Source organism: Bombina bombina, chromosome 4, assembly GCF_027579735.1.
Source record: "Bombina bombina isolate aBomBom1 chromosome 4, aBomBom1.pri, whole genome shotgun sequence".
Taxonomy (NCBI): Eukaryota; Metazoa; Chordata; class Amphibia; order Anura; family Bombinatoridae; genus Bombina; species Bombina bombina.
Window position 1 is genome coordinate 1,141,577,186 of NC_069502.1, and position 27,147 is coordinate 1,141,604,332.

At 40.6% G+C, this 27,147-nt stretch overlaps 1 protein-coding gene across 1 annotated transcript in view; it reads left to right on the forward strand.

The window, feature by feature from the left end:
• MARK1 (microtubule affinity regulating kinase 1) overlaps nucleotides 1–27,147 on the forward strand; it is a 554,415-nt gene that overhangs the window by 454,503 nt on the left and 72,765 nt on the right. Inside the window, exon 13 of the mRNA XM_053712515.1 lies at nucleotides 24,893–25,086. Within this exon, the coding sequence (XP_053568490.1) occupies nucleotides 24,893–25,086 (194 nt within the window). The remainder of the gene's footprint in view (nucleotides 1–24,892; nucleotides 25,087–27,147) is intronic.

A 27,147-nucleotide genomic window follows, 5' to 3' on the forward strand; every position in this document is an offset into this window, starting at 1 on the left:
AACTTGAGATGTATGGTTTTTATCCCATTCTCTGTTCTTTTTCACTACTAAGGGCCATTATTATTATTATTATTATTATTATTATTAATATTATTTAATTTTTGGTTTCTCCTGATCAACTCCCAAGTTTTTTTTAAGTAACGCCAGTCTATTCCCATTTAGATGGGGCTGTGAGAAGTTTATAGCAAGCAGGCTATGCTGAGGTCCCAGGAGTTCATTGACAGAGATGAAACCCACTATTCTGGGACGTGTGTTATATTTTAAGGACTTTAGGAAAGATTTTTGGTGCTATATACTATATAGCATATTGCCACTACTGGTCATCATGATACTGGTTGGTTGGTATACAGTAATTAGTACGTTGTCCAATACTTCTGATCCACGTTGTAAATGAATCTACAATTTAATTGGTGCAACTGTTTTTGGATTGTTTGCACTAATAAAAACTACACAAGTTGGGGGCGTGTCCGGGCTAGGGCCTAAGATGGCTGCTAAATTGGGAGCTCTATGAGGAAAAGTTACAATCCGCCTTGTAATTACAGTATTTTACATACATCCAGACAGAAACCGATTTTCATGAAGCAGTCAACACTTTGCCGGACTGGATTATATTTTTATTTCGAGAGAAGAAGCTTCCCAAACCGGACCGCAGGGATTTCTTGGCGGCCCAGAAGGAAGGAAAACCCAGCACCCCCCCCCGGGGAACCGGGGTAAGCAGAGTAGGATTGTGCCTCTGCATTCACCCGTCTGCAATCAAAGTTGTAAAATGGGGGATATTGCAACTACCATCAGAGACCTGCTCCTGGATTTTGAATACAAATTCTGCAGCAGACTAGACCGCCTTACGTCTCGCATGGATCAAGTACATGCTGAGATAACAATGGCTACTCCGGAGGTGGCGATGAAGATGGAACCTAACACCCAAGGAGAAATGCCACAACCTAATATAGCCCAGCTTACTGCAGGGGGAGTTCTGCTGCTGACGGCTTGCGTGGAATCCTTACCTCGTGGTACGGTCCTGGTTCTGGAGGAGGCGGCCGGCCCTCTGGACGGGGACTCTGAATATTCTGGTGCCCATGATAAGACCCACGCAGAAGCAGCCGCAGGGCAGTTTGATGCGGAGTGCGTAGATCGGATGGAGGAGACCTCTCTGCGTGGGGTTGAATTCCAGATATGGCGGAGCTTGCCCGCATCCTTCCGTTTCCAGTTGAGATCAGTGGAGGGTGCTGTCTCCTCTATTACACCGCCATTACTGCCATGAACGACCGGACTGGCGTAGGGTAAAGCTGCGCATTCCTTTTGGGCATCTGGGCTAAAGTTACATTCATATTATATCCCAGACTCATTGGTAAATAAATGACGGTCTCTGGGCCTGAGATCTTACTTATTAGTTTATTGGGATATTTTCGTTGAGAAAGATTTGACTATAGTACTTGAACATTACCTAAAGTGGAATAGCCTAACTTGCTATTTTTTGAACTTATATTTTCCCTCAAGGTGGTATCAACTGATACATGTACCTAGATATACACACAAAGTCAGTTACTATTACCATAATATAGAGGGTTTTTTTTTTTTCACCCCATAGGTGTGCCTTGTGCTAGTCTTCTCCTGCAATAGATATGTGAATAGTGTATCCGTTATTGAGCTGTTGCTGCACTACTTATAAAGGCTTACAGCCTGTTTTTCTTTTTTTTTTTTTTTTCTTCTTTTTGTTTCTATTTACACATATGTATGTACCACTGCACTATATAACCAGTTTATCTAAACGCCCTATATGTGGCTATATATATATATATACATACTGTTGAGACAGTATAATAGAAAGAAACTGTAGTTATAATAGGGCTGTAGGTCTCATGAATAGTTTCTGTTTTACAGAGGGGGCTACTAGCTTAATGATTATCTCCTATACCTTTATGATGCTATTATCTATGTAGAGGTTAGATTTATACCCTTTCTGCTGCTATTCACTTGTAGTGGCTAAGGGTCCAAGAGTGGCCCTACCATCTGAATAATCCTCCCATGTTTTTTTTTTTTTTTTTTTAATATAATTTTTATTGGTAATCCATTTAGGGGTACAAAAAGAAAAAAAGGATGAGGATAAAGGCAATATTTACATAATAGAGGAGTATACACAAACACAAAAAGAGAAGTGAAAAACTCACAGGATTATTCCTTATTCTTTTCTTTCTTTCGGATTAGGCAGAATGAAAAAAAAAAAAAACAACCCAAAAAAATAAAGTATAAGGCATTGTTCCAACTTTCGATGTGATTATACATATACATAATGATGACCTTTCATATGTAAAAAAAAAAAAAAAAAATTAAATAAAATAATAAAATAAAAAAAAAGAAGAAGAAAAAAAAAAAAAAAAAAAAGGAGGAATATTTAAGCCGAAATAGATCTCTCTCTAATTTTGACCAAACCTAACCTTATACCCTAAGCCTACAACCAGTTCTCGACCAATTAACCCCTCAGTGGAAACCAAAAAAGTTTTTCTGATTTTTAGACAAACAGCTGTGGTGCTATTGAGTTTCATCCTTAGATAAAACGGGCCACAGCTACCGCCAGGGGACAAAAAGATCTTCCGGCCCTGGGGTTGAAACACACAAGACGACAACGACAAACACAACACAAACAAAGAAAGGAAAAAAAAAAAAAAAAAGGGGGGGGGGGGGGGAAGAGGAACATGGGGAGGTTAGATTATGTTCGCTTCCAGCGGGGACCCTGATGCTTGGATTTTACCATACTCCTAATAGCACTAATTCGCTATCTTTAAAAGGGTAAATAATATGTTCAATCTCATTAGCAGGGAGGGCTTTGATAAATTGTGACCATTTGGAAAAAAAGTTTTTTATGTCTTGATCTTTTTGCAAGTCAGTATCCAGTTGTTCAATAATACACTGCTTTTTTAAGCAATTTTTGACTTCGGTTAAGCTCGGGGTGGCTTTTAACTTCCATTTCTTTAAAATCAAATATCTCACCGCGAGGATGGCCATGCTTATGCTTTTACTAATCTGATATGGTAGGGTAGGAGTTTCGGAAAAGAAGACTATCCTCCTGGGGGAGAATGTGAAGGAAGGTACCTTGACTATTCTATTAAGCCAAAATTGAACCTTCATCCAAAAACTATGAATTTTTGGGCAGTCCCAGATCATGTGCAGCAGGTCAGCAGATGGAAATGAACATTTGGGGCACTTATTGAACTCCAAGCTACCACATTTAAAGCCTTTCTTAGGAGTGAAATAAGTCATGTGGAGAAGTCTTAAATGTGACTCCCTCCACGTAGCCGAAAGAGTAACCCTACAGGTTTCCTGAATCGAGAAAATGAGAAGGTCTGGATCCAAAGAGTCCTGCTGAAGCAGGGAGGACCACTTAAGGTAGAGTTTCTCCAAAACACCAGGGCCTTTAAGAGCTGTTAGAGTTTGATAAATGTATGAAATTGATGTAAGCCCACTCTTAAATATTATCAACCATTTTTCTAAATCTCCCATAGACCACTCCCAGCCATAGTCAGTGACCTGCTTAAGAGCAAAATGTCTCACTTGCAAATATGCAAAGAAATCGTGGTTAGAAATAGCGAACTCCTGCTTGAGAGAGTCAAAGGACTTGATACATTTCCTCTCAAAGTCCAATACCTGTTCCAGTCTTACCAGTCCAAGTAATGCCCATTTGGAGAATACAGCTGACTGGATACCTGCTACAAACTGAGGATTATTTAATATAGGGAGATGTTTTGAGGCTTCAATATTTATATGAAGAGCCAATCCTATCCTTCTCCAAATGGAAATTGAATTATAAATGGAGCTCATCTTTTTTATTCCAGTAGGAATCGTGCTGCTGTTGCAATGAGTCAATCCTACCAATGAGTAGGGGTGAATCATATTACTCTCTAAATCCCCGTTAGTAATGTAATTACTGTTAGTAAACCAATCTGCCGTAATTCGTGCCAGGAATACTTGATTATAGAGACGGAGATCAGGAAGAGACAGTCCTCCGTACTCTCTCGGTAGGGTTAGTTTAGTTAATGAAATTCTCGGTTTTCTCTTCTGCCAAATGAATACTCGTAAAGCAGTATTGAATGCAATGATGTCTTTTGTTTTAAGAAGTAAGGGAGTATTCTGGAGAACATAGAGAATTTTAGGGAGAAGGGACATTTTGTACAAAGCTATACGACCCGACATTGACAGTGGAAGATTCTGCCAGTTTTTTAACACTTCTTTAACACTAGCCAACACCGGGAGTATATTCAATGAATACCAATTGTGAGGATTGTCCGAGATCCAAATACCTAAATATTTAAAGGAGTCCTGAACAATTTTGAAAGGAATAGATATAGGTAATTTTTTAGGTTGTTTAATCCAAAGGAGTTCTGATTTTGCAGAATTGACGGAATAGCCTGAGAAAGATCCGAATTTTTCAATTATCCAAAGAAGTTTGGGAATATTACTTTGTGTGTTTGACATATATATTAACACATCATCAGCATAAAGTGCAATTTGCAAGGTTTTTCTTCTAATCTTGATCCCTTCGATCTGCTGGCGAACCTGATTAGCAAGAGGCTCAATAGCTAGATCGAACAAAAGCGGCGAGAGAGGGCAGCCCTGCCTCGTGCCTTTTTCTAGTTTTATGGCCTGCGTAGGAGACCCATTCACTATTATTCTCGTATAAGCGTTCTTGTATAAATTATTAAAAAAAGTCAAAAAGTGACCTGTCAAACCAAATTGTTGTAAAGTAAAGGCTATATGGTCGTGGTAGACCGAGTCGAATGCCTTGCCTGCATCTATTGATATAATTGCCAGGTCAGGAGTGCCCTCTCTAGCCCCCTCTCGCTGGCCCTCGCCTGATTTAAAATAATCTACAACAAGGAACACCTCCCTTATTTTAGCTGAGGAATTACGTTTCTTTAAGAAACCAGCTTGATCCACGTGAATAATGCTGGGCAAATGAGATTGAAGCCTATGTGCAAGTATTGATGACAAAAGTTTATAGTCGGTGTTAAGAAGGGCAATTGGTCTATAAGACTCTTTTTCAGCTGGGTCTTTACCCTGTTTAAGAATAAGGGAGGTGAATGAAGCCACAAAGTCAGGGGAGGGGGTGTTGCCTTTAATGTAGAGATCATTAAATAGTGACGTTAGATGAGGTATTATTTCGGGCATTAGGATCTTGTAGAACTCATTTGGAAGAGCATCTGGTCCCGGGGTTTTATTAAGAGAGAGTTTCTTTATTGAAGCAGAGACTTCAGACTCAGTTATTGGGGCGCAGATCTGATCCAACATTTGGGAGGTTAACCTTGGGTATTGGATTTTCTCCCAGAATTCCTCCCTTTGTTTAAGGTCAGAGGTCTTATGTGCATATATAGATTTAAAGTATTCAGTGAAGATGTCGAGAATTTCTTCAGCTGTTTTATAGGTATTGCCTTCATGACGTAGTGAACTAATTAGTGAAGGGGCCCTATCGTGCTTAACCAGATTCGCCAGGAGCTTCCCAGTTTTACTCCCAAAACGATACAGTTTTGCCTGCATCTTTAGGTCTCTCTGAGATGATTGATAAAGGAGGAGTGCATCTCTTTCTCGTAAAGCAGTTGTGTACTTCGACCAGTTCTCCGGTGTTTTCCGTAGAATATAATGATTATAAGTATTTATAACTGATTTCATTACTTCTATTTCTCTTACCTTGAGTTTCTTTGTTCTTGCTATGTTGTACGCTAGGATCTCACCTCGCAAGACCGCCTTCGCTGTCTCCCAGAAAATAGCAGGTTTAGTGATATGCTCATGATTAAGAAGTATGAAATCACGATATTTAGCTATAAGCCAATTTTTAAACTTGCTATCTGTAGCTAGATGCCGGGGAAACCGAAAGCCCATATTCCTTGGAGGATTAGGACTTGGCAGAAAATATAAAGAGATGGGCGCATGGTCCGAAATAGTGATGGGAAAGATTTCTGCCGTTATATTGGAATTAACAAGCCTGTCATCTAGCAAAAACAGATCTATGCGTGATAGAGATTTATGAGCCCTTGAGTGACAAGTAAAGTCTCTGGCCTCTGGATTTTTCAATCTCCAGATGTCAGTGACCCTCAAATTATGTGAGATTTTGTTGAACAGCTTTATTTCAAGATTGTCTCTTTTGGTTTTTATAATGTGGGAGCTTTGCCTAAGTCTGTCCAATGGATACTTTGGGGCCATATTAAAGTCGCCACCAATGACTAGGTATCCTGCTGCACATAACATAAGCCTGTTTTGAAGAACGTCCCAAAAGGACGAATTAAAAACGTTTGGGGCATAAACATTGCAGAATGTATAAAGGATTTTGTTAATTTTCAACTTTGCAATAATGTACCTTCCTTCTTGATCCGTATCTACCTGTATAATCTCATAGCATAATTTTTTTCCCAGGAGGATAGCCACCCCGCTTTTTCTATTGGTAGAGGGAGAGAATATAACTTCTTTTACCCACGAGGCTTTTAATTTAAGCACTTCTTCGGCTTTTAAGTGAGTTTCTTGGAGGAAGGCCAAGTCAGCATAATTCTTCCTCAAAAAAGTTAATATTGCCTTTCGTTTAATGGGGGAGGTGAGGCCTCCTATATTCCAGGAAATTAATTTGAATTTATTATCCATAGCCATATGGGTTTAAAAGTAGAAAAATAATATGGGAGGAAGGGAAGGAGAAAAACAAACAAAAAAAAAAAAAAAAAAAAAGAAAAAAGAAAAAAAAAACACAAGATCACACTTAAACATAAAACATTATCCCTATCCAAACAACCTGCTAGGGGAAGTTTGACCCAGCTTCCCCTTTGCTCTATTTTTTGTGTTATTCTAGTCATTGTATGATACTTATAGTATCCGTCCTACCTGACTTGTAGAACTTATTTCCTAGCCTTTCCCAGAGGGGAATATCTCCTCAAAGAATTTAGCTGCATCCTGTGGCGAGTCAAAATAAGAGGTAATTCCCTCCCTTTGTATTTTTAGTTTTGCTGGGTATAGTAGGGTTGCTCGTATGCCTTGGTTTATGAACCTCGAGCATATTGGGGCAATCTCCCTTCTTTTGGATGCTACTTCTACTGAGTAGTCTTGAAAGATAAGAATTTTTGCATCGCCTAATAAAATAGGTTGATGCTTACGAAAAGCTTGGAGGATTGCCACTTTATGCTGAAAGTTCAAAACTTTAGCAATTATGGGCCTTGGTCTCGGGTTGTCTTTACTTAATAAAGGTGTACCTATCCTATGGGCCCTTTCAATTACAATCTTTGGAAAAGAGTCTGGAAATTGCAGTAAATTAGGTAGTGTCTCTGTGAGGAATTTGTCTAGATTCTCAAATTGTTTTTCCTCGGGGACTCCAATGATTCTCAGATTATTCCTTCTGGATCTGTTTTCTAGGTCTTCTAATTTACTTTGCATTTTAGAGACTGTTAAATTTAAGACCTCAAGATTATTTTTGTACGTCATATTGGTGTCCTCTAGGTCTGAGATCCTTTGCTCCGCTTCGGAGAGTCTATGCGAGAATTGTTTCACTTCATTTGTCAAAGATGCTATATCTTGCTTAATCTCTATTCTTAAGGCCTCAAATTTAGGGGCTAAAGCATCAGAGATTTTACTTACAATACTTTGGATGTTTAATGACTCGCCTACGGATGGATTTGTGCAAGGTGTCTGTACTTCAATTGAAGTTTCATAGCTTGCTTTATTTTTTTTGTCCCTTTGTCTTCCTGCCATTGTTGGGGGGGAATTTTTCGGGTAATTGTGAAAATACTTATCCATGTGTTTTAGGGGGTGCTTTGTGAAGGTTTATAATAAGTAGTGAAGGGGAAGTTGAGAGAAAAAAAAAAAAGGGGGGGAAGGGGGAGTGAATCAAGTGGGAGTGTGATGTGAAGTAGTGAATGACACAACTAAGGATTTAATCTTAGTAGTGAGTGATAATCGGTGCTTATGGGGGAGGAAAGAAAAAAAAAAAAAAAAAAGGGGGAGGAGTGACAAGGGAAAAGTGAAAAAGTGTTCCTAATTAAATTTAGGAAAAGAAAAAGGAATTGTGTGAGTAGTGATTATAAAAGTGATGAGAATTCCAGTAGGGTGTTATTCCTTCTTTCCCCCTTACAACAGCGAATGGTCAGACAAAGTTAGTTAAACTCCTAGACTATTGTATTGCCCTACTTTCTATAATATGGTATCAATAGTAAGTTTTTATTTCTTTAGTAGTGTCTCAGAATACTTAGCTCCTTCCAGTTATTTTTAGAACCTTATCTAACATCAATCTATTAACATTAGTAGTATTAAAAAAGAGACAAAAAAAACAACAACAAAAAAAAAAAAACAAGATCCCTATTCAACTAGACATAATTATGCCTTAGTTCAATTTTCAAAAATACAAAGGTTCTTTTTATAGCTTATTTTGTCAAGCACCCTACTAAAAGATCAGGCACAGCAATACTATACAGTAGATGGGAATAAAACTTTTATAACATATATGCTGTTTTTTAATTATTACCAGCGGAGTAGCAGGGCGTATAACTATGCCCAGGTTTATGGGTCTCTGCAATCAAGGCATGTAGAACATTTATTCATAGGCAAAAATAATATATTCTATGGACCAATTTTACTAGTAATCCTAAGGTGACCCTAGCACACTAAGTTTTTCTAAAAGAGGATACTGTAAAATTGGCTGAGGATTAAAGTAGAATGAAATTGTAGCATATACCAACACATTTAAGTTTAAATGACAAAGCAAAACAGGTATGTTGTTAGAAATATGAGAGAACGTGGACACAGTGGGATATTTGGGACAAAGTTAGTCTGTAAGACAGTATACTGAAATCAAAAACGTTCTTCTGATAGTTCAGTCTTTTTATTGAGGCAGCTTATAGTGAGCAGGGAGGGAAAGTCATGCAGCCAAGACACTGGAGAAGTTTAATAACTTGTGCAGCTTGGCAAAAAAGCAAAATAAATCACACTTTAGTCCACCTAATTTCCTTGTCCAAGTATGGGGATTTAAATGGATAGGAAAGTGTGCTTTTACTTTTATGCTGCCGTGACTTTCAGAGTAAAAAAACTTCCCTTTGGGTTTTGCGATTTCTTTCTGTTAGATGACTTCTTTATCTAGTGCACAGACAAAATTCAGCAGTTATGTAGTGTGCACCTCAACAGAAAGAGAGTACCTTATACCATGCAGTTTGGTGCAATGGAATTGGCAGATCCTGTACGTTCAGCGACCAGGCAGGCAGATCAAGCCAGCATTGAGATATCTTCCTTCCTTCTTCGGTGGTTCAAGTGCCGAGTTACTTCCCAGCCCAGGATGACTGAGCGACACCTGTAGATGGAGGCTGCCAATAATCCACCAGCAGCATCGGTGTGTGGAAACACAAGGCAGCAGTCGCTTCCGCACCACGCCAATGAGCAGCGCGGCGCCGACCCAGCTACGTCACCGGTCAGCGCCCTGATGGTCCAGGTGCACCTCTCCAGGCACAGGACGGAAAGCAGCGGCAAATCTTCGTCCCGTCCAGGCCCAGGAAGGAACCCGGTAAGATTAGGCAATGGTTGGAACAGCACTTTATTGGTGTGTTGAGCCGCTGATAGACCAGGTGTCTTCTTGAGGAATGTGAGTTCTTTAGGTTGGCTCCAGGAATCCCAAGTCCTTAGGCAACCAGCTGCAAGGCAATATCCCGTTCACCTCCTCACGCAACACCGGTGGGAGGGGTGAGGGAGAGCAGCCGGTACTTGCTGTTTAATGTCCGCAGAGGACTGGGGTTAAGATGGTAACGGCCAAGCAATAAGAGATGCGGTGCCCTGTGGTAGCACCGCTATGGATCCGGGATCCAGTTGCCCTTGGATAGGTAGCCTCCCTGGACAAGGGTTTGAGCGCGAAAATTACCGCCAGTGGCTAAAGTGGAGATCTAGAGAGAGCGTGCTCGCAGTGTGTCCTGCACTCAGTCTCCTCCCCCGGAACCAGAGCCAATCCTCCCATGTTTTAAATAACTAATATCAAGGGTCCAAAAGTGGCCTTAGTAAGCTTAGGAGGTGGAAACTGAGGGTCTGCCTTATATGCCCTTTGAATTTATATACCCACGTAGATATTGTTGTGTAATGGGGAGCAAGTATTTCAAGTTCTTAGAACAAAGTATATGCAACTCACAATACTAATTTTCTTGTTCTTTGAATGTTCTCATGTAACTGTATGGAACCAGTGATGTTATATGTTTGAAGCACTTGCTAGCAGGTTTTAGTATTTTACTTAATTTACTTTGTAATTTGAGGCTTACACAAACCTTTAGTAACCTTTAGGGTTTCTGGAGATTGTTATGTCACTTACTTAAAGATTCTGCTGAACACTCCAGGGACTAACACAAGCCTGCAAAATGTTTTATTTTGGCTAATGAAGCTAGACTTACAATCAGATATATTATTGAAAGTGTTGTACCTGTCCTGTTTTCATGCACTTAAATTATTGAGTTCATGTTTTTTAGAACAAAGCATATGTAATTCACAATACTAATTTTCTTGTTCTTTGAATGTTCTGATGTAACTGTATGAAACCAGTGATGTTATATGTTTGATGCACTTGCTTGCAGGTTTCAGTATTTTACTTAATTTACTTTGTAATTTAAGGCTTACACAAGCCTATAGTAACCTTTAGGGTATCTGGAGATTGTTATGTCACTTAGTCAAAGATCCTGCTGAATACTCCAAGGACTAACACAAGCCCGCAAATTGTTTTATTTTGGCTACTGAAGCTAGGCTTACAATCAGATATATTGTTGAAAGTGTTGTACCTGTCCTGTTTTCATGCACTTAAGTAAAATTGAGGTAATGCTCATGGCTAGATGGTATATGCTTGGATTAAGCTAAGTCCAGATTCTTCAGTTATTAAGACATGCTTGTTTAATGCACCTTGTAAAACGTAATGTTTGCCATATGGGCATGTTGCCATGATAAAGCTGTAAGAAGTTTCTATTTTTTGTTTGACATCTTACCTCAATAAAAACTATTTGAAAAAAAAAAAAAAAAACTACACAAGTTCAACCCTCAGGAAACCAACAGTCTATACGTGAAATGAACACGTTGCTATGCTGCTGAGTGTGTTCATACCTTAATGGCAACAAATAGTTAACTCTATGGCTATCAATAACTCAGCACGTAGGTAATGGTAATTGCATATGCTATGCTATGACCTCTCTGTAAGTGCAGTAGTTTTACTGGCTGAGGCAGATCCAGTCTTCATGGGGCATCAGTTTGTCATTACATTGCATTTGCGGTGATGCAACAGCATACTATATGACCATGGTACTTTGTACATTTTTACTTCAGGGTGCTCAGCAACAAAACCTTTATGAAACTTATTTTAAATAAAAACCCATCACACCTCTGGAGTCTGCTGGCTGCGTGGCTGAGTGTCTGTGTCGTCCACTCTCTGTCTCAGTTTGCAGAGTAGGTGTGACTCTCCGCCTGCGCTTGCGCCGCATGTAAGAAGGCTGGTGCTGTTGACACGGGGGTCATGTGACGGTGACATTGCGTTCTGACGTCACTGCTTGACCCGTCTCAGAGGAGGAGGAGACACACACTGCGCAATTTGCGCTAGACTAAGAATCAAGCTGCCTGCTACTCACATACTTGCCGGGACAGTCTGGGACATTTAAATGCCTGGGACTGGGTCCCAAATTCCGGGACTGTCCCAGCAAAAACGGGACAGTTGGCAAGTATGCACTGTGCTTCCCTACTTTTGTGTCTCTCTAGAGTCTAGACCCATGACCTGCTCAACTTTCATATAAATATTAAACTAATATTATCTGCTTTGTTTGCTGAAATAAACATGTTGAAATTTTAAATAGATTTGCTGTTAATTTAATCTTGTTCATGTTGACATTTAAGAAGTAAAATATTGGTGCCATTTAAACAAATTCCTTTTTGTTAAACTCAATAAAGGACCACTCAATATTATTGCAGATCTATTAAAGGGACATTGTACTATAAAATTAGTTTTCCTTAATGTGTTTCCAATAACTTGTTATAGAAGCTGCAGAGTATAAGCTATAATGGGACATTACGCCTTTATGTTTTTTGTGTATATGAAATCACTGGGGGGGATTTCCTTTTGTTTTATTTTTGGCTGATCGAAGCCGCAAACTGTTCTCAAGAACATACCCATATACATGAGCTGACTATGCAGACATAGCAGAACTCCTAATCTTATTTAGATCTCTTCGTTCTTATCTTATCTCTCTGTTTATACACAATGTTCAATACTATGGGCAGATTCTAAAAAGTGCACAATGAAAATTGTAATTTAAAATTATACAAAACAAATAATTGAACCATTCACACAAAAATATGTAGTAAAAATTGTGTTGCTAAGGTGCATCAAAAATCTAAAAAATTGTTCACCAAAATTCGAATGTTATAAAAAATGTTTATGTAAGTTACACAGAAATAAATCGTGTTAAATATGCACAGTGTAAATCATTATTTAAGTACACTGGATGTGCAAAAAACGCACAGAAATTTTGTACAAAATACAAAACGTATTTTCTCTTGTTAAGTGTATCCAGTCCACGGATCATCCATTACTTATGGGATATATTCTCCTTCCCAACAGGAAGTTGCAAGAGTCCACCCACAGCAAAGCTGCTATATAGCTCCTCCCCTAACTGCCATTCCCAGTCATTCTCTTGCAAGTCTCAACATAGATAGGAGGTCGTGAGAGTCTGTGGTTTTTTTATACTTAGTTTATTTCTTCAATCAAAAGTTTGTTATTTTTAAATGGCACCGGAGTGTGCTGTTTATCTCAGGCAGTATTTGGAAGAAGAATCTGCCTGCGTTTTTTCTATGATCTTAGCAGACGTAACTAAGATCCAGTTGCTGTTCTCACACATTCTGAGGAGTAAGGTACTTCAGAGGGGGAATGGCGTGCAGGTTTTCCTGCAAATAAGGTATGTGCAGTAAAATATTTTTCTAAGGAATGGAATTGACTAAGAAAATACTGCTGATATCGAAGTAATGTAAGTACAGCCTTTAAATGCAGTGAAAGCGACTGGTACCAGGCTGATTGATAGAGATATATGCTAAGGTATGTGCAGTAATATATTTTTCTAAGGAATGGAATTGACTAAGAAAATACTGCTGATACCGAAGTAATGTAAGTAAAGCCTTAAATGCAGTGATAGCGACTGGATCAGGCTTATTAATAGACATACATACTCTTATAAGAATGTGTTTTAAAACGTTTGCTGGCATGTTTAATCGTTTTTTAACATATGTTTGGTGATAAAACTTATTGGGGCCTAATTTTTCCACATGGCTGGCTTAAATTTTGCATAGAAACAGTTATAGGGAAGGTAATCCACAGCTCAGCTGTGGCAGTTTTGTTGTGTCTGTTTAAAAAAATGTTGTGTTTTTTTTTATCTGTTTTTTGCATTAAGGGGTTAATCATCCATTTGCAAGTGGGTGCAATGCTCTGTTAACTTATTACATGTACTGTAAAAATTTTGTTTGATTTACTGCCTTTTTTCACTGTTTTTCAAATTTTGACAAAATTTGTTTCTCTTAAAGGCACAGTAACGTTTGTTATATTTGCTTGTTAACTTGATTTAAAGTGTTTTCCAAGCTTACTAGTCTCTTTATTAGTTCTAACATGTCTAACATAGAGGAGGCTCTGTGTTTATTATGTTTAAAGCCATGGTGGAACCCCATTTTAGAATGTGTACCAGATGTACTGATTTCATGTTAAACAATAAAGATCATTTTTTGTATTTAAAAACATTATCACCAGAGGATTTTGTCGAGGGGGAAGTTATGCCGACTAACTCTCCCCACGTGTCAGACCCTTTGACTCCCGCTTTAGGGACTCACGCTCAAATGGCGCCAAGTACATCAAGGGCACCCATAGCGTTTATTTTACCAGAGGATTCTGTCGAGGGGGAAGTTATGCCGACTAACTCTCCCCACGTGTCAGACCCTTTGACTCCCGCTCCAGGGACTCACGCTCAAATGGCGCCAAGTATATCAATGGCGCCCATAGCGTTTATTTTACAAGACATGGCAAAGGTTGTGTATAATACACTGGCAGCAGTATTAGTCAGACTACCTGAAATTAAAGGAAAGCAAAACAGCTCTGGGGGTAGATACAGAGCATACAGACGCTTTAAGAACCATGTCTGTTACTACCTCACAATATGCTTAGTCTGTGGGTGATATTTGTGACTCAGGGAAGATGATTTAACCTGATTCTGATATTTCTACATTTAAAATTTATGCTTGAGAACCTCCACTTGTTGCTCAGGGAGGCTTTAGCTGCTCTGAATGAATGTGTACAATCGCAATGCCAGAGAAATTGTGTAGACTGGATAAATAATATGCAGTGCCGGTGTGTACTTATGTTTTTCCAATACCTAAAGAGGTTTACTAAAATTTTTCATAAGGAATGGGATAGACCAGGTGTGCCGTTCTCTTCCCCTCCTATTTTTTAGAAGAATGTTTTCTAATAGTTGCCACCACACGGGACTTATGGCAGACAGTTCCTAAGGTGGAGAGAAGAGTTTCTACTCTAGCTAAGCGTACCACTACCTCTGGCGAGGACTGTTGTGCTTTTCTCCAACATAGGTGTGTCCGGTCCACGGCGTCATCCTTACTTGTGGGATATTCTCTTCCCCAACAGGAAATGGCAAAGAGCCCAGCAAAGCTGGTCACATGATCCCTCCTAGGCTCCGCCTACCCCAGTCATTCTCTTTGCCGTTGTACAGGCAACATCTCCACGGAGATGGCTTAGAGTTTTTTAGTGTTTAACTGTAGTTTTTATTATTCAATCAAGAGTTTGTTATTTTAAAATAGTGCTGGTATGTACTATTTACTCAGAAACAGAAAAGAGATGAAGATTTCTGTTTGTATGAGGAAAATGATTTTAGCACCGTAACTAAAATCCATGGCTGTTCCACACAGGACTGTTGAGAGCAATTAACTTCAGTTGGGGGAACAGTGTGCAGTCTCTTACTGCTTGAGGTATGACACATTCTAACAAGACGATGTAATGCTGGAAGCTGTCATTTTCCCTATGGGATCCGGTAAGCCATTTTTATTAAGATAGTAAATAAGGGCTTCACAAGGGCTTATTAAGACTGTAGACTTTTTCTGGGCTAAATCGATTCATTATTAACACATATTTAGCCTTGAGGAATCATTTATTCTGGGTATTTTGATATGATTATATCGGCAGGCACTGTTTTTGACACCTTATTCTTTAGGGGCTTTCCCTAATCATAGTCAGAGCCTCATTTTCGCGCCGGTATGGCGCACTTGTTTTTGAGGACAGCATGGCATGCAGCTGCATGTGTGTGGAGCTCTGATACATAGAAAAGTCTTTCTGAAGGCATCATTTGGTATCGTATTCCCCTTTGGGCTTGGTTGGGTCTCAGCAAAGCAGATTCCAGGGACTGTAAAGGGGTTAAATATAAAAACGGCTCCGGTTCCGTTATTTTAAGGGTTAAAGCTTCCATTCAATTTGGTGTGCAATACTTTTAAGGCTTTAAGACACTGTGGTGAAATTTTGGTGAATTTTGAACAATTCCTTCATACTTTTTCGCAATTGCAGTAATAAAGTGTGTTTAGTTTAAAATTTAAAGTGACAGTAACGGTTTTATTTTAAAACGTTTTTTGTGCTTTGTTATCAAGTTTATGCCTGTTTAACATGTCTGAACTACCAGATAGATTGTGTTCTGACTGTGGGGAAACCAAGGTTCCTTCTCATTTAACTATATGTATTTTATGTCATAAAAATTTTTTAGTAAAAATGATGCCCAAGATGATTCCTCAAGTGAGGGGAGTAAGCATGGTACTGCATCATCCCCTACTTCGTCTACACCAGTCTTGCCCATACAGGAGGCCCCTAGTACATCTAGTGCGCCAATACTCCTTACTATGCAACATTTAACGGCTGTAATGGATAATTCTATCAAAAACATTTTAGCCAATATGCCCACTTATCAGCGAAAGCGCGACTGCTCTGTTTTAGAAAATTCTGTAGAGCATGAGAACGCTGATGATATGGTTTCTGAAGGGCCCCTACACCAGTCTGAGGGGGCCAGGGAGGTTTTGTCTGAGGGAGAAATTTCAGATTCAGGAAACATTTCTCAACAAGCTGAACCTGATGTGATTAATTTTAAATTTAAGTTGGAACATCTCCGCGCTCTGCTTAAGGAGGTGTTATCCAATTTGGATGATTGTGATTATCTGGTCATTCCAGAACCACTATGTAAAATGGAAAAGTTCTTAGAGGCCCCGGGGCCCCCCGAAGCTTTTCCTATATGCAAGCGGGTGGCGTACATTGTTAGTAAAGAAACAGGCCCGGTATACCTTTAGTACCTCCCCCCATATTTATAAAATTGTTTTCCTATAGTCGACCCCAGAAAGGACTGATGGCAGACAGTCCCCAAGGTCGAGGGGGCGGTTTCTACTCTACACAAGCGCGCCACTATACCCATAGAAGATAGTTGTGCTTTCCAAGATCCTATGGATAAAAAATTAGAAGGTCTGCTAAAGATGTTTGTTCAGCAAGGTTCCCTTCTACAACCAATTGCATGCATTGTCCCTGTCACTGCAGCCGCGTGTTTCTAGTTTGATGAGCTAGGAAAGGCGATTATTAGTAATTCTTCTTCTTATGAGGAGATTATGGACAGAATTCGTGCTCTTAAATTGGCTAATTCTTTCACCCTAGACGCCACCTTGCAATTGGCTAGGTTAGCGGCGAAAAAATTCTGGGTTTGCTATTGTGGCGCAGAGCGCTTTGGTTAAAATCTTGGGCAGCGGATGCGTCTTCCAAGAACAAATTGCTTGACATTCCTTTCAAGGGGAAAACACTCTTTGGCCCTGACTTGAAAGAGATTATCTCTGATATCACTGGGGGCAAGGGCCACGCCCTTCCTCAGGATAGGTCTTTTCAAGACCAAAAATAAACCTAAGTTTCGTCCCTTTCGCAGAAACGGATCAGCCCCAAGGGCTACGTCCTCTAAACAGGAAGGTAATACTTCTCAAGCCAATCCAGCCTGGAGACCTATGCAAGGCTGGAACAAAGGAAAGCAGGCCAGGAAACCTGCCACTGCTACCAAGACAGCATGAAATGCGGGCCCCCGATCCGGGACCGGATCTGGTGGGGGGCAGACTCTCTCTCTTCGCTCAGGCTGGGGCAAGAGATGTTCTGGATCCTTGGGCGCTAGAAATAGTCTCCCAAGGTTATTCTCTGGAGTTCAAGGGGCTTCCTCCAAGGGGGAGGTTCCACAGGTCTCAGTTGTCTTCAGACCACATAAGAAGACAGGCATTCTTACATTGGGTAGAAGACCTGCTAAAAATGGGAGTGATTCATCCTGTTCCATTAGGAGAACAAGGGATGGGGTTCTACTCCAATCTGTTCATAGTTCCCAAAAAAGAGGGAACGTTCAGACCAATCTTAGATCTCAAGATCTTGAACAAGTTTCTCAAGGTTCCATCGTTCAAGATGGAAACCATTCGAACACTTCTTCCTTCCATCCAGGAAGGTCAATTCATGACCAAGGTGGATTTCAAGGATGCGTATCTACATATTCCTATCCACAAGGAACATCATCGGTTCCTAAGGTTTGCATTCCTGGACAAGCATTTCCAGTTCGTGGCGTTTTCTTTCGGATTAGCCACTGCTCCTAGGATTTTCTCATAGGTACTAGGGTCCCTTCTGGCGGTGCTAAGACCAAGGGGCATTGCTGTAGTACCTTACTTGGACGACATTCTGATTCGAGCGTCGTCCCTTCCTCAAGTAAAGGCTCACACGGACATTGTCCTGGCCTTTCTCAGATCTCACGGATGGAAAGTGAACGTGGAAAAGAGTTCTCTATCTCCGTCAACGAGGGTTCCCTTCTTGGGAACTATAATAGACTCCTTAGAAATGAGGATTTTTCTGACAGAAGCCAGAAAAACAAAACTTCTAGACTCTTGTCGGATACTTCATTCCGTTCCTCTTCCTTCCATAGCGCAGTGCATGGAAGTGATAGGTTTGATGGTAGCGGCAATGGACATAGTTCCTTTTGTGCGCATTCATCTAAGACCATTACAACTGTTCATGCTCAGTCAGTGGAATGGGGACTATTCAGACTTGTCTCCGAAGATACAAGTAAATCAGAGGACCAGAGACTCATTCCGTTGGTGGCTGTCCCTGGACAACCTGTCACAAGGGATGACCTTCCGCAGACCAGAGTGGGTCATTGTCACGACCGACGCCAGTCTGATGGGCTGGGGCGCGGTCTGGGGATCCCTGAAAGCTCAGGGTCTTTGGTCTCGGGTAGAATCTCTTCTACCGATAAATATTCTGGAAGAGAGCGATATTCAATGCTCTCAAAGCTTGGCCTCAGCTAGCGAGGGCCAAGTTCATACATCAACCATCAGGGGGGAACAAGGAGTTCCCTAGCGATGGAAGAAGTGACCAAAATCATTCTATGGGCGGAGTCTCACTCCTGCCACCTGTCTGCTATCCACATCCCAGGAGTGGAAAATTGGGAAGCGGATTTTCTGAGTCGTCAGACATTGCATCCGGGGGAGTGGGAACTCCATCCGGAAATCTTTGCCCAAGTCACTCAACCGTGGGGCATTCCAGACATGGATCTGATGGCCTCTCGTCAGAAATTCAGAGTTCCTTACTACGGGTACAGATCCAGGGATCCCAAGGCGGCTCTAGTGGATGCACTAGTAGCACCTTGGACCTTCAAACTAGCTTATGTGTTCCCGCCGTTTCCTCTCATCCCCAGGCTGGTAGCCAGGATCAATCAGGAGAGGGCGTCGGTGATTTTGATAGCTCCTGCGTGGCCACGCAGGACTTGGTATGCAGATCTGGTGAATATGTCATCGGCTCCACCATGGAAGCTACCTTTGAGACGAGACCTTCTTGTTCTAGGTCCGTTCGACCCACTCCAGCTGACTGCTTGGAGATTGAACGCTTGATCTTATCAAAGCGAGGGTTCTCAGATTCTGTTATTAATACTCTTGTTCAGGCCTGAAAGCCTGTAACCAGAAAAATTACCACATAATTTGGTATATCTGTTGGTGTGAATCTGCAGGATTCCCTTGGGACAAGGTTAAGATTCCTAAGAGTCTATCCTTCCTTCGAGAAGGATTGGAAAAAGGATTATCTGCAAGTTCCTTGATGGGACAGATTTCTGCCTTGTCTGTGTTACTTCACAAAAAGCTGGCAGCTGTGCCAGATGTTCTAGCCTTTGTTCAGGCTCTGGTTAGAATCAAGCCTGTTTACAAAATTTTGACTCCTCCTTGGAGTCTCAACCTAGTTCTTTCAGTTCTTCAGGGGGTTCCGTTTGAACCCTTACATTCCGTTGATATTAAGTTATTATCTTGGAAAGTTTTGTTTTTGGTTGCAATTTCTTCTGCTAGAAGAGTTTCAGAATTATCTGCTCTGCAGTGTTCTTCTCCTTATCTGGAGTTCCATGCAGATAAGGTGGTTTTGCGTACTAAACCTGGTTTTCTTCCAAAAGTTGTTTCTAACAAAAACATTAACCAGGAGATAGTTGTGCCTTCTTTGTGTCCTAATCCAGTTTCAAAGAAGGAACGTTTGTTGCACAACTTGGATGTAGTTCGTGCTCTCAAATTTTACTTAGCAGCTACTAAGGATTTCAGACAAACTTTGTCTTTGTTTGTTGTTTATTCTGGTAAACGGAGAGGTCAAAAAGCAACTTCTACCTCTCTCTCCTTCTGGATTAAAAGCATTATCCGATTGGCTTATGAGACTGCCGGACGGCAGCCTCCTGAAAGAATCACAGCTCACTCCACTAGGGCTGTGGCTTCCACATGGGCCTTCAAGAACGAGGCTTCTGTTGATCAGATATGTAAGGCAGCGACTTGGTCTTCACTGCACACTTTTTCTAAATTTTACAAATTTGATACTTTTGCTTCTTCTGAGGCTATTTTTGGGAGAAAGGTTTTGCAAGCCGTGGTGCCTTCCATTTAGGTGACCTGATTTGTTCCCTCCCTTCATCCGTGTCCTAAAGCTTTGGTATTGGTTCCCACAAGTAAGGATGACGCCGTGGACCGGACACACCTATGTTGGAGAAAACAGAATTTATGTTTACCTGATAAATTACTTTCTCCAACGGTGTGTCCGGTCCACGGCCCGCCCTGGTTTTTTTAATCAGGTCTGATAATTTATTTTCTTTGACTACAGTCACCACGGTAACATATGGTTTCTTCTATGCAAATATTCCTCCTTAACGTCGGTCGAATGACTGGGGTAGGCGGAGCCTAGGAGGGATCATGTGACCAGCTTTGCTGGGCTCTTTGCCATTTCCTGTTGGGGAAGAGAATATCCCACAAGTAAGGATGACGCCGTGGACCGGACACACCGTTGGAGAAAGTAATTTATCAGGTAAACATAAATTCTGTTTTTTAGATCCAATGGATAAAAAATGTTTATTCAACAAGGTTTTATCCTGCAGCCCCTTGCACGCATTGCTCCTGTCACTGCTGCTGCGGCGTTCTGGTTTGAGTCTCTTGATGAGGCTTTACAGGCTCCATTGGATGAATATATTTGACAAGCTTAGAGCACTTAAGCTAGCCAATTCCTTTGTTTTCTGATGCCTTTGTTCCTTTGACTAGACTAACGGCTAAGAATTCTGTTTTTTACTATACTGGCAGAGCGCTATGGCTTATATCATGGTCAGCTGTCGTGACTTTAATAAATAAGCTACTTAACTTCCCTTCAAGGGGCAGACCCTATTCAGGCCTAGTTTGAAGGAGATTATTACTTATATCACTGGAGGAAAAGATCATGCCCTTCCTCAGGACAGGTCCAAATCAAGGGACAAAAAAGGCCTAATTTTCGTGCCTTTCGAAAATTCAAGGCAGGTGTGGCATCAACTTCCTCTAAGGCAAAATAAGAGGGAACTTTTGCTCAGTCCAAGGCGGTCTGGAGACAACCGGACCTGGAACAAAGATAAGCAGGTCAAGGAGCCTGCTGCGGCCTCTAAAACAGCATGAGGAACGGACCCCTATCTGGTAACGGATCCTATAGGGGGCAGACTTCATTCTTCGCCCAGGCGTGGGCAAGAGATGCCCAGGATCCCTGGGCATTGGAAATTATACCCCAGAGATATCTTCTGGATTTCAAAGCTTTCCCCCCCAAAAAAGGGGAGTTTTTGCCTTTCACATTTATCTGCAAACCAGATAAAGAAAGAGACATTCTTGCATTGTGTACGTGACCCATTCAGTTCCAATAGAGGAACAGGGACACAGTTTTCCTCAAATCGGTTTGTGGTTCCCAAGGAAAGGAAACCTTCAGACCTATTTTGGATCTAAAAGATCTTAAACAAATTCTTTAGAATTCTATCATTTAAGATGGAAACTATTAGTACCATCTTAACTATGATCCAGGAGAGTCAATAGAGGACTACAATGGATTTGAAGGATGCTTATCCTCACATTACGATGCATAAAGATCACCATCGGTTTTTCAGGTTTGCCTTTCTAGACAGGCATTACCAGTTTGTAGCTCTTTCCTTTGGGTTAACTACAGCCCCTAGAATCTTTATGGAGGTTCTGGGGTCACTTTGGCGGTCCTTAGGCCGCGGGGCATAGAAGTGGCCCCTTATTTAGACGACATCCTGATACAGGCGTCAAACATCCAAGTTGCCAAGTCTCATACGGACGTAGTATTGGCATTTCTGAGATCGCATGGGTGGAAAGTGAACAAGGAAAGAGTTCTCTATCCCCAATATCAAGGGTTTCCCTCCTAGGGATTCTGATAGATTTTGTAGAAATTAAAATTTACCTGACGGAGTCCAGGTTGTCAAAGTTTCTAAATTTCTGCCGTGTTCTTCATTCCATCCGCGCCCTTTGGTGGCTCAGTACATGAATGTAATCGGCTTAATGGTAGCGGCAAGGGACATAGTACCGTTTGCACGCCTACATTTCAGACCACTGCAACTATGCATGCTCAGCCAGAGGAACGGGGATTACACAGATTTGTTCTCCTGTTAAATCCGGACCAAGAAACCAGAGATTCTCTTCTCTGGTGACTATCTCGGGTCCATCTGTCCAAGGGTATGACCTTCCGCAGGTCAGATGGGACAATTGTTACAACAGATGCCAGCCTTTTAGGTTGGGATACAGTCTGGAACTCCCTGAAGGCTCAGGGATAGTGGACTCAGGAGGAGACCCTCCTTCTAATGAATATTCTGGAACTGGGAGCGATATTCCATGCTATTCAGACTTGGCCTCAGTTAGCAACTCTGAGGTACATCATATTTCAGTCGGACAATATCACGACTGTGGCTTACATCAACCATCAAGGGGGAACAGAAGTTCCCTAGCAATGTTAGAAGTCTTAAAATAATTCACTGGACAGAGACTCAGAGAACTGGGAGGCAGATTTTCTAAGTCGTCAGACTTTTCATCCGGGGGAGTGGGAATTCCCTCCGGAGGGGTTTGCACAAGATAAAGCAGGAGAGTGCTTTGGTGCTTTTGACAGCGCCTGCGTGGCCACGCAGGACCTGGTATGCAGATCTGGTGGACATGTCATCCTTTCCACCACGGTCTCTGCTTCTGAGACAGGACCCTCTACCTCAGGGTCTTTTCAACCATCTAAATATAACTAATCTGAGATGGACTGCCTGGAGACAGAACGCTTGATGTTATCAAAGCATGGCTTCTCCGAGTCAGTAATTGATACCTTAATACAGGCATAAAAGCCTGTCTCTAGGAAAATTTAACATAAGATATGGTGTAAATATCTTATTGTTATGAATCCAAGGGTTACTCATGGAGTAAAGTCTGGATTCCCAGGATATTATCTTTTCTCCAAGATGATTTTGAGAAAAGGGTTGTCAGCTAGTTCTTTAAAAGGACAGATTTCTACTCTGTCTATTCTTTTGCACAAGCGTCTGGCAGGTATTCTAGACGTTCAGGCATTTGGTCAGGCTTTGGTTAGAACCAAGCCTGTGGTTAAAAATGTTGCTCCACCATGGAGCTTAAAGCTGGTTCTTAAGGTTCTTCAAGGAGTTCCATTTGAACCTTTTCATTCCATAGATATCAAACTTCTATCTTGGAAAGTTCCTTTTTGGTAGCTATTTCCTCGGCTCATAGAGTCTCCGAGTTATCTGCGTTGCAATGTGATTCTCCTTATCTGGTTCTCCGTACGGATAAGGTAGTCCTGTGTACCAACCTGGGTTTTTACCTAAGGTGGTATCTAACAAGAATATCACTCAAGAGATTGTTGTTCCATTCTTGTATCCTAATCCTTCTTCAAAGAAGGAACGTCTATTACACAATTTGGACGTGGTTCGTGTTTTAAAGTTTTACTTACAAGCTACTACAGATTTTCATCAAACATTCACCTTGTTTGTTGTCTATTCTGGACAGAGGAGAGGTCAAAGGACTTCAGCAACCTCTCTGTCTTTTTGGTTAAAAAGCATAATTCATTTAGCTTATGAGACTGCTGGACAGCAGCCTCCTGAAGGGATTACAGCTCATTCTACTAGAGCTGTGGTTTTCACTTGGGCCTTTTTTAAATGTGGCTTCTGTTGAACAGATTACAAGACGGAGTCTTGGTCTGCGTTTCATACTTTTTCAAATTTAACAAATTTGATACCTTGCTTCTTCGGAGGCTATTTTTGGGAGAAAGGGTTTTTTACAGGCAGTGGTAACTTCCGTTTAAGTACCTGCCTTGTCCCTCCCATCATCCGTGTACTTTAGCTTTGGTATTGGTATCCCATAAGTAATGGATGATCCATGGACTGGATACACTTAACAAGAGAAAACATAATTTATGCTTACCTGATAAATTTATTTCTCTTGTAGTGTATCCAGTCCACGGCCCGCCCTGTCACTTTAAGGCAGGTAATTTTTCCATTAAACTACAGTCACCACTGCACCCTATGGTTTTCCTTTCTCTGCATGTTTTCGGTCGAATGACTGGTAATGGCAGTTAGGGGAGGAGCTATATAGCAGCTTTGCTGTGGGTGGACTCTTGCAACTTCCTGTTGGGAAGGAGAATATATCCCATAAGTAATGGATGATCCGTGGACTGGATACACTACAAGAGAAATAAATTTATCAGTAAGCATAAATTATGTTTTTTTTTTGTTTTTTTTTGTAAAATGGTCTGAACATGGGCGTTACATATACGTATATCTATGAAATTGTCTCTCAAATCTCAGCGTAATTCTGTAAACATTTCCGCCCTACAGATCTCTCAGTTTTTTCTCGCAACTTAAAAGGGGGCGAGGTTGTGACAAAATACTCAAACACTAATTGCTCTGAAAGGAAAACCTATGCATATGAAAATAACAGCGAATAACAGTGCACTAAAAACATCATAATTTGGTTTGTATTAGGCGTAATATTAAAGTTTAAACATATGCCAGGGTCTCCCTCTGTACTTTGTCTCCATTGCAAACATTTACGTAGCAGAGAGCTCTCGTTATTTCTATGGGAGACATCTCGACACTTACAGGGACAGACTCTTTTTTTTTTTTTTATAGAATTCCATGAGGGCTGTCCCTGTGATTGCTGGGATGGAGAACCACATCTGGACTTGAAAACTTTATAAAATCAGCCCATTCAAGGAATTCAAAAGAGAATATGGAACTTGATTGCTGCTTGCTGTCTCTTATATACATAACTTTTCTATAGAGAATACTAAAGTATTAATATATATGGTGGTTTTAATAGGCACAAACAGCTATTTTAAATAACATAATAAAGGTAAATGGGATATTTATAAACCATTTGTGCAAAATAGATTGTAAACACACTAAAGCATAATAAATGACAGTATAGTGTCTCTTAATGTATCACTTTAGCCACAACTATGCTTCTACCTCTGCCAGAGTACTATGCTTTTTTATTTGTGACAAAGAACTAATGACTTGTTTGTGATTGACAGCTGGACCATCCATTCCCCCTGCCGTTTCTTATACAAAACGGGGTCAGGCCAACAGTGTTGAAAGTGAACAGAAAGAGGACTGGGACAAAAATGGGTCCCGCAAACTCAGCAGTACAACAGTTGGCTCCAAAGGAGAGATGGCTGCTAGTCCCCTGGCTGGACCAGAGAGGAAAAAGTCTACAACTGGCCCTAGTGTAAGTACAGTAATGCACTGTGATAAATGTGTCCTATGTGCATGCTTGGGTGGCATCTATTACAAGGCCAATCATCTCCATTAATTCACTGTCCCAGGATTTTTATTCATTTTTATGTGATTGAAGGCTCTTTAAAGGGACAGTCAAGTCAAAATTAAACTTTCATGATTCAGATAAGACAAGCAATTTTAAACAACTTTGCAATTTACTGTTATCATCAAATTTGCTTTATTCTCTTGGTATTCTTAGTTGAAAGCTAAAACCAGGTAGACTCATACTAATTTTTAAGCCCTTGAAGGCCGCCTCTTATTTCAATGCATTTGACAGTTTTTCACAGCTAGAGGGATTAAGTTTATGTGTGCCATATAGATAACATTGTGCTCACGCCTGTGCAGTTACCTAGGAGTCAGCATTGATTGGCTAAAATGCAAGTCTGACAAGACAACCGCTCAGTATCAAAGCGGTTCTTGTATGCGGCGGTCGGAGCGATTAAGAGAATGCACACACTGGTCCGGCGCATACAAAGAACCGCTATCATACTGAGCGGTTGTTTTTGATTCCTAACTGATAAAGCCCCCTCTAGCAAGCACTTATTTTGTTTGTAGAGCTTTTGCAATTTTGTGCTGATATTGCAGCGCTCTAGTTTTGTTAGAGTGTATAATATTTGCACTACTTACAATTGAACTCTGTGTATTTAACCATCACAAAGGGATTAAACACAAAAACCTGTTGAACATAACAAAAGATTGCAACTGCCACCTTTGATTGGCTCACTGTTTGTGCACTGCCCGGGACCAGCTATTCTCTGTGGCTTTTAAGTGTAACTTTACCTTTGTGTTTAACTTGTTTGCAAGGGGAGAAACATTTACAGCAAAATCAAGCAAAATAGATTATGTATATTGCAATGTTGTTTAATTTACATGAATTCATTCACTTAAAGGGACATTATACACTAGATTTTTCCTTGCATAAATGTTTTGTAGATGATCCATTTATATAGCCCATCTGGGAGTTTTTTTGCAACAATGTTTAGTTTTGCTTATTTTTTTAATAACATTGTGCTGATTTTCAGACTCCTAACCGCGCCCCACAGTGTCAGATGTATACACGCGTTTACAGACTCCTGCAGGCTCCTGTTTATGTTATCTGTCTTTTCATATGCAGGGGGAGGGGGGGGTGTCAGCCCTTCTGGTTTTCCAGCCCCTTTCACTCGGTGTCCCAGCCTAACCTCATCAACAGCGCTAAACTGTTAGCTTCTAAGTAATTATTTAAAAGGTTTATACTGGATTTTTAGATCAGTATCCGTGCATATTCTTTTTTATAGTAGTGTCTATTTAAAGGGATAGTTTACTCAAAATTTTTCTCCCCTTTAATTTGTTTCCAATGATCCACTTTACCTGCTGGAGTGTATTAAATTGTTTACAAGTAGCTCCTTTACCCTTATATTGGCATTTTAAATAGTTGATTTAGCATGTGGTATCTCCACCTATGCTGAAAGTTTGTGGCCGCAGGTCCAAGCTATAGATAAGCTTTGTAAACACAGCCAGCAGAAGAAATTACACTCCCAGTGGGATATAGCAGAGATAAGGTAATACAATGTTAATGTTCTATTGTTCTCTTCAAGTATTGGTGATTGATTTATGGACAGATATAATATAAAGAAGCAGGTATATGTACACAATGTGATAAAGTAATGAGATCTGATTATACCTACAAGCTCAACCCATTTTATTAGGTTGTGGCTTCTCAAACACAAAATCAGAGCTTTAATATACACATATTATCCTTAAAAAGCTAATTTTCATACATTGTATACTCTGCAGTTGGTAAAAAAAGCAATTGTAAACACATAAAGGGAAAACAATTTTACAGTATACTGTCCCTTTAATGCAGTTATATGAAAATTGGTGTATGCTGTCCCTTTAATTTTTGAGAAGTTTGCATGACCTTGCTATATTCTTGACCATGAATGTTTAGATCTGTGTGGAATCAGCTTAGGAAATATGATAGACATCATTGACTCTTTCCAAGGGTTTTATCTCTGGTGTGTTCTGAAATAGT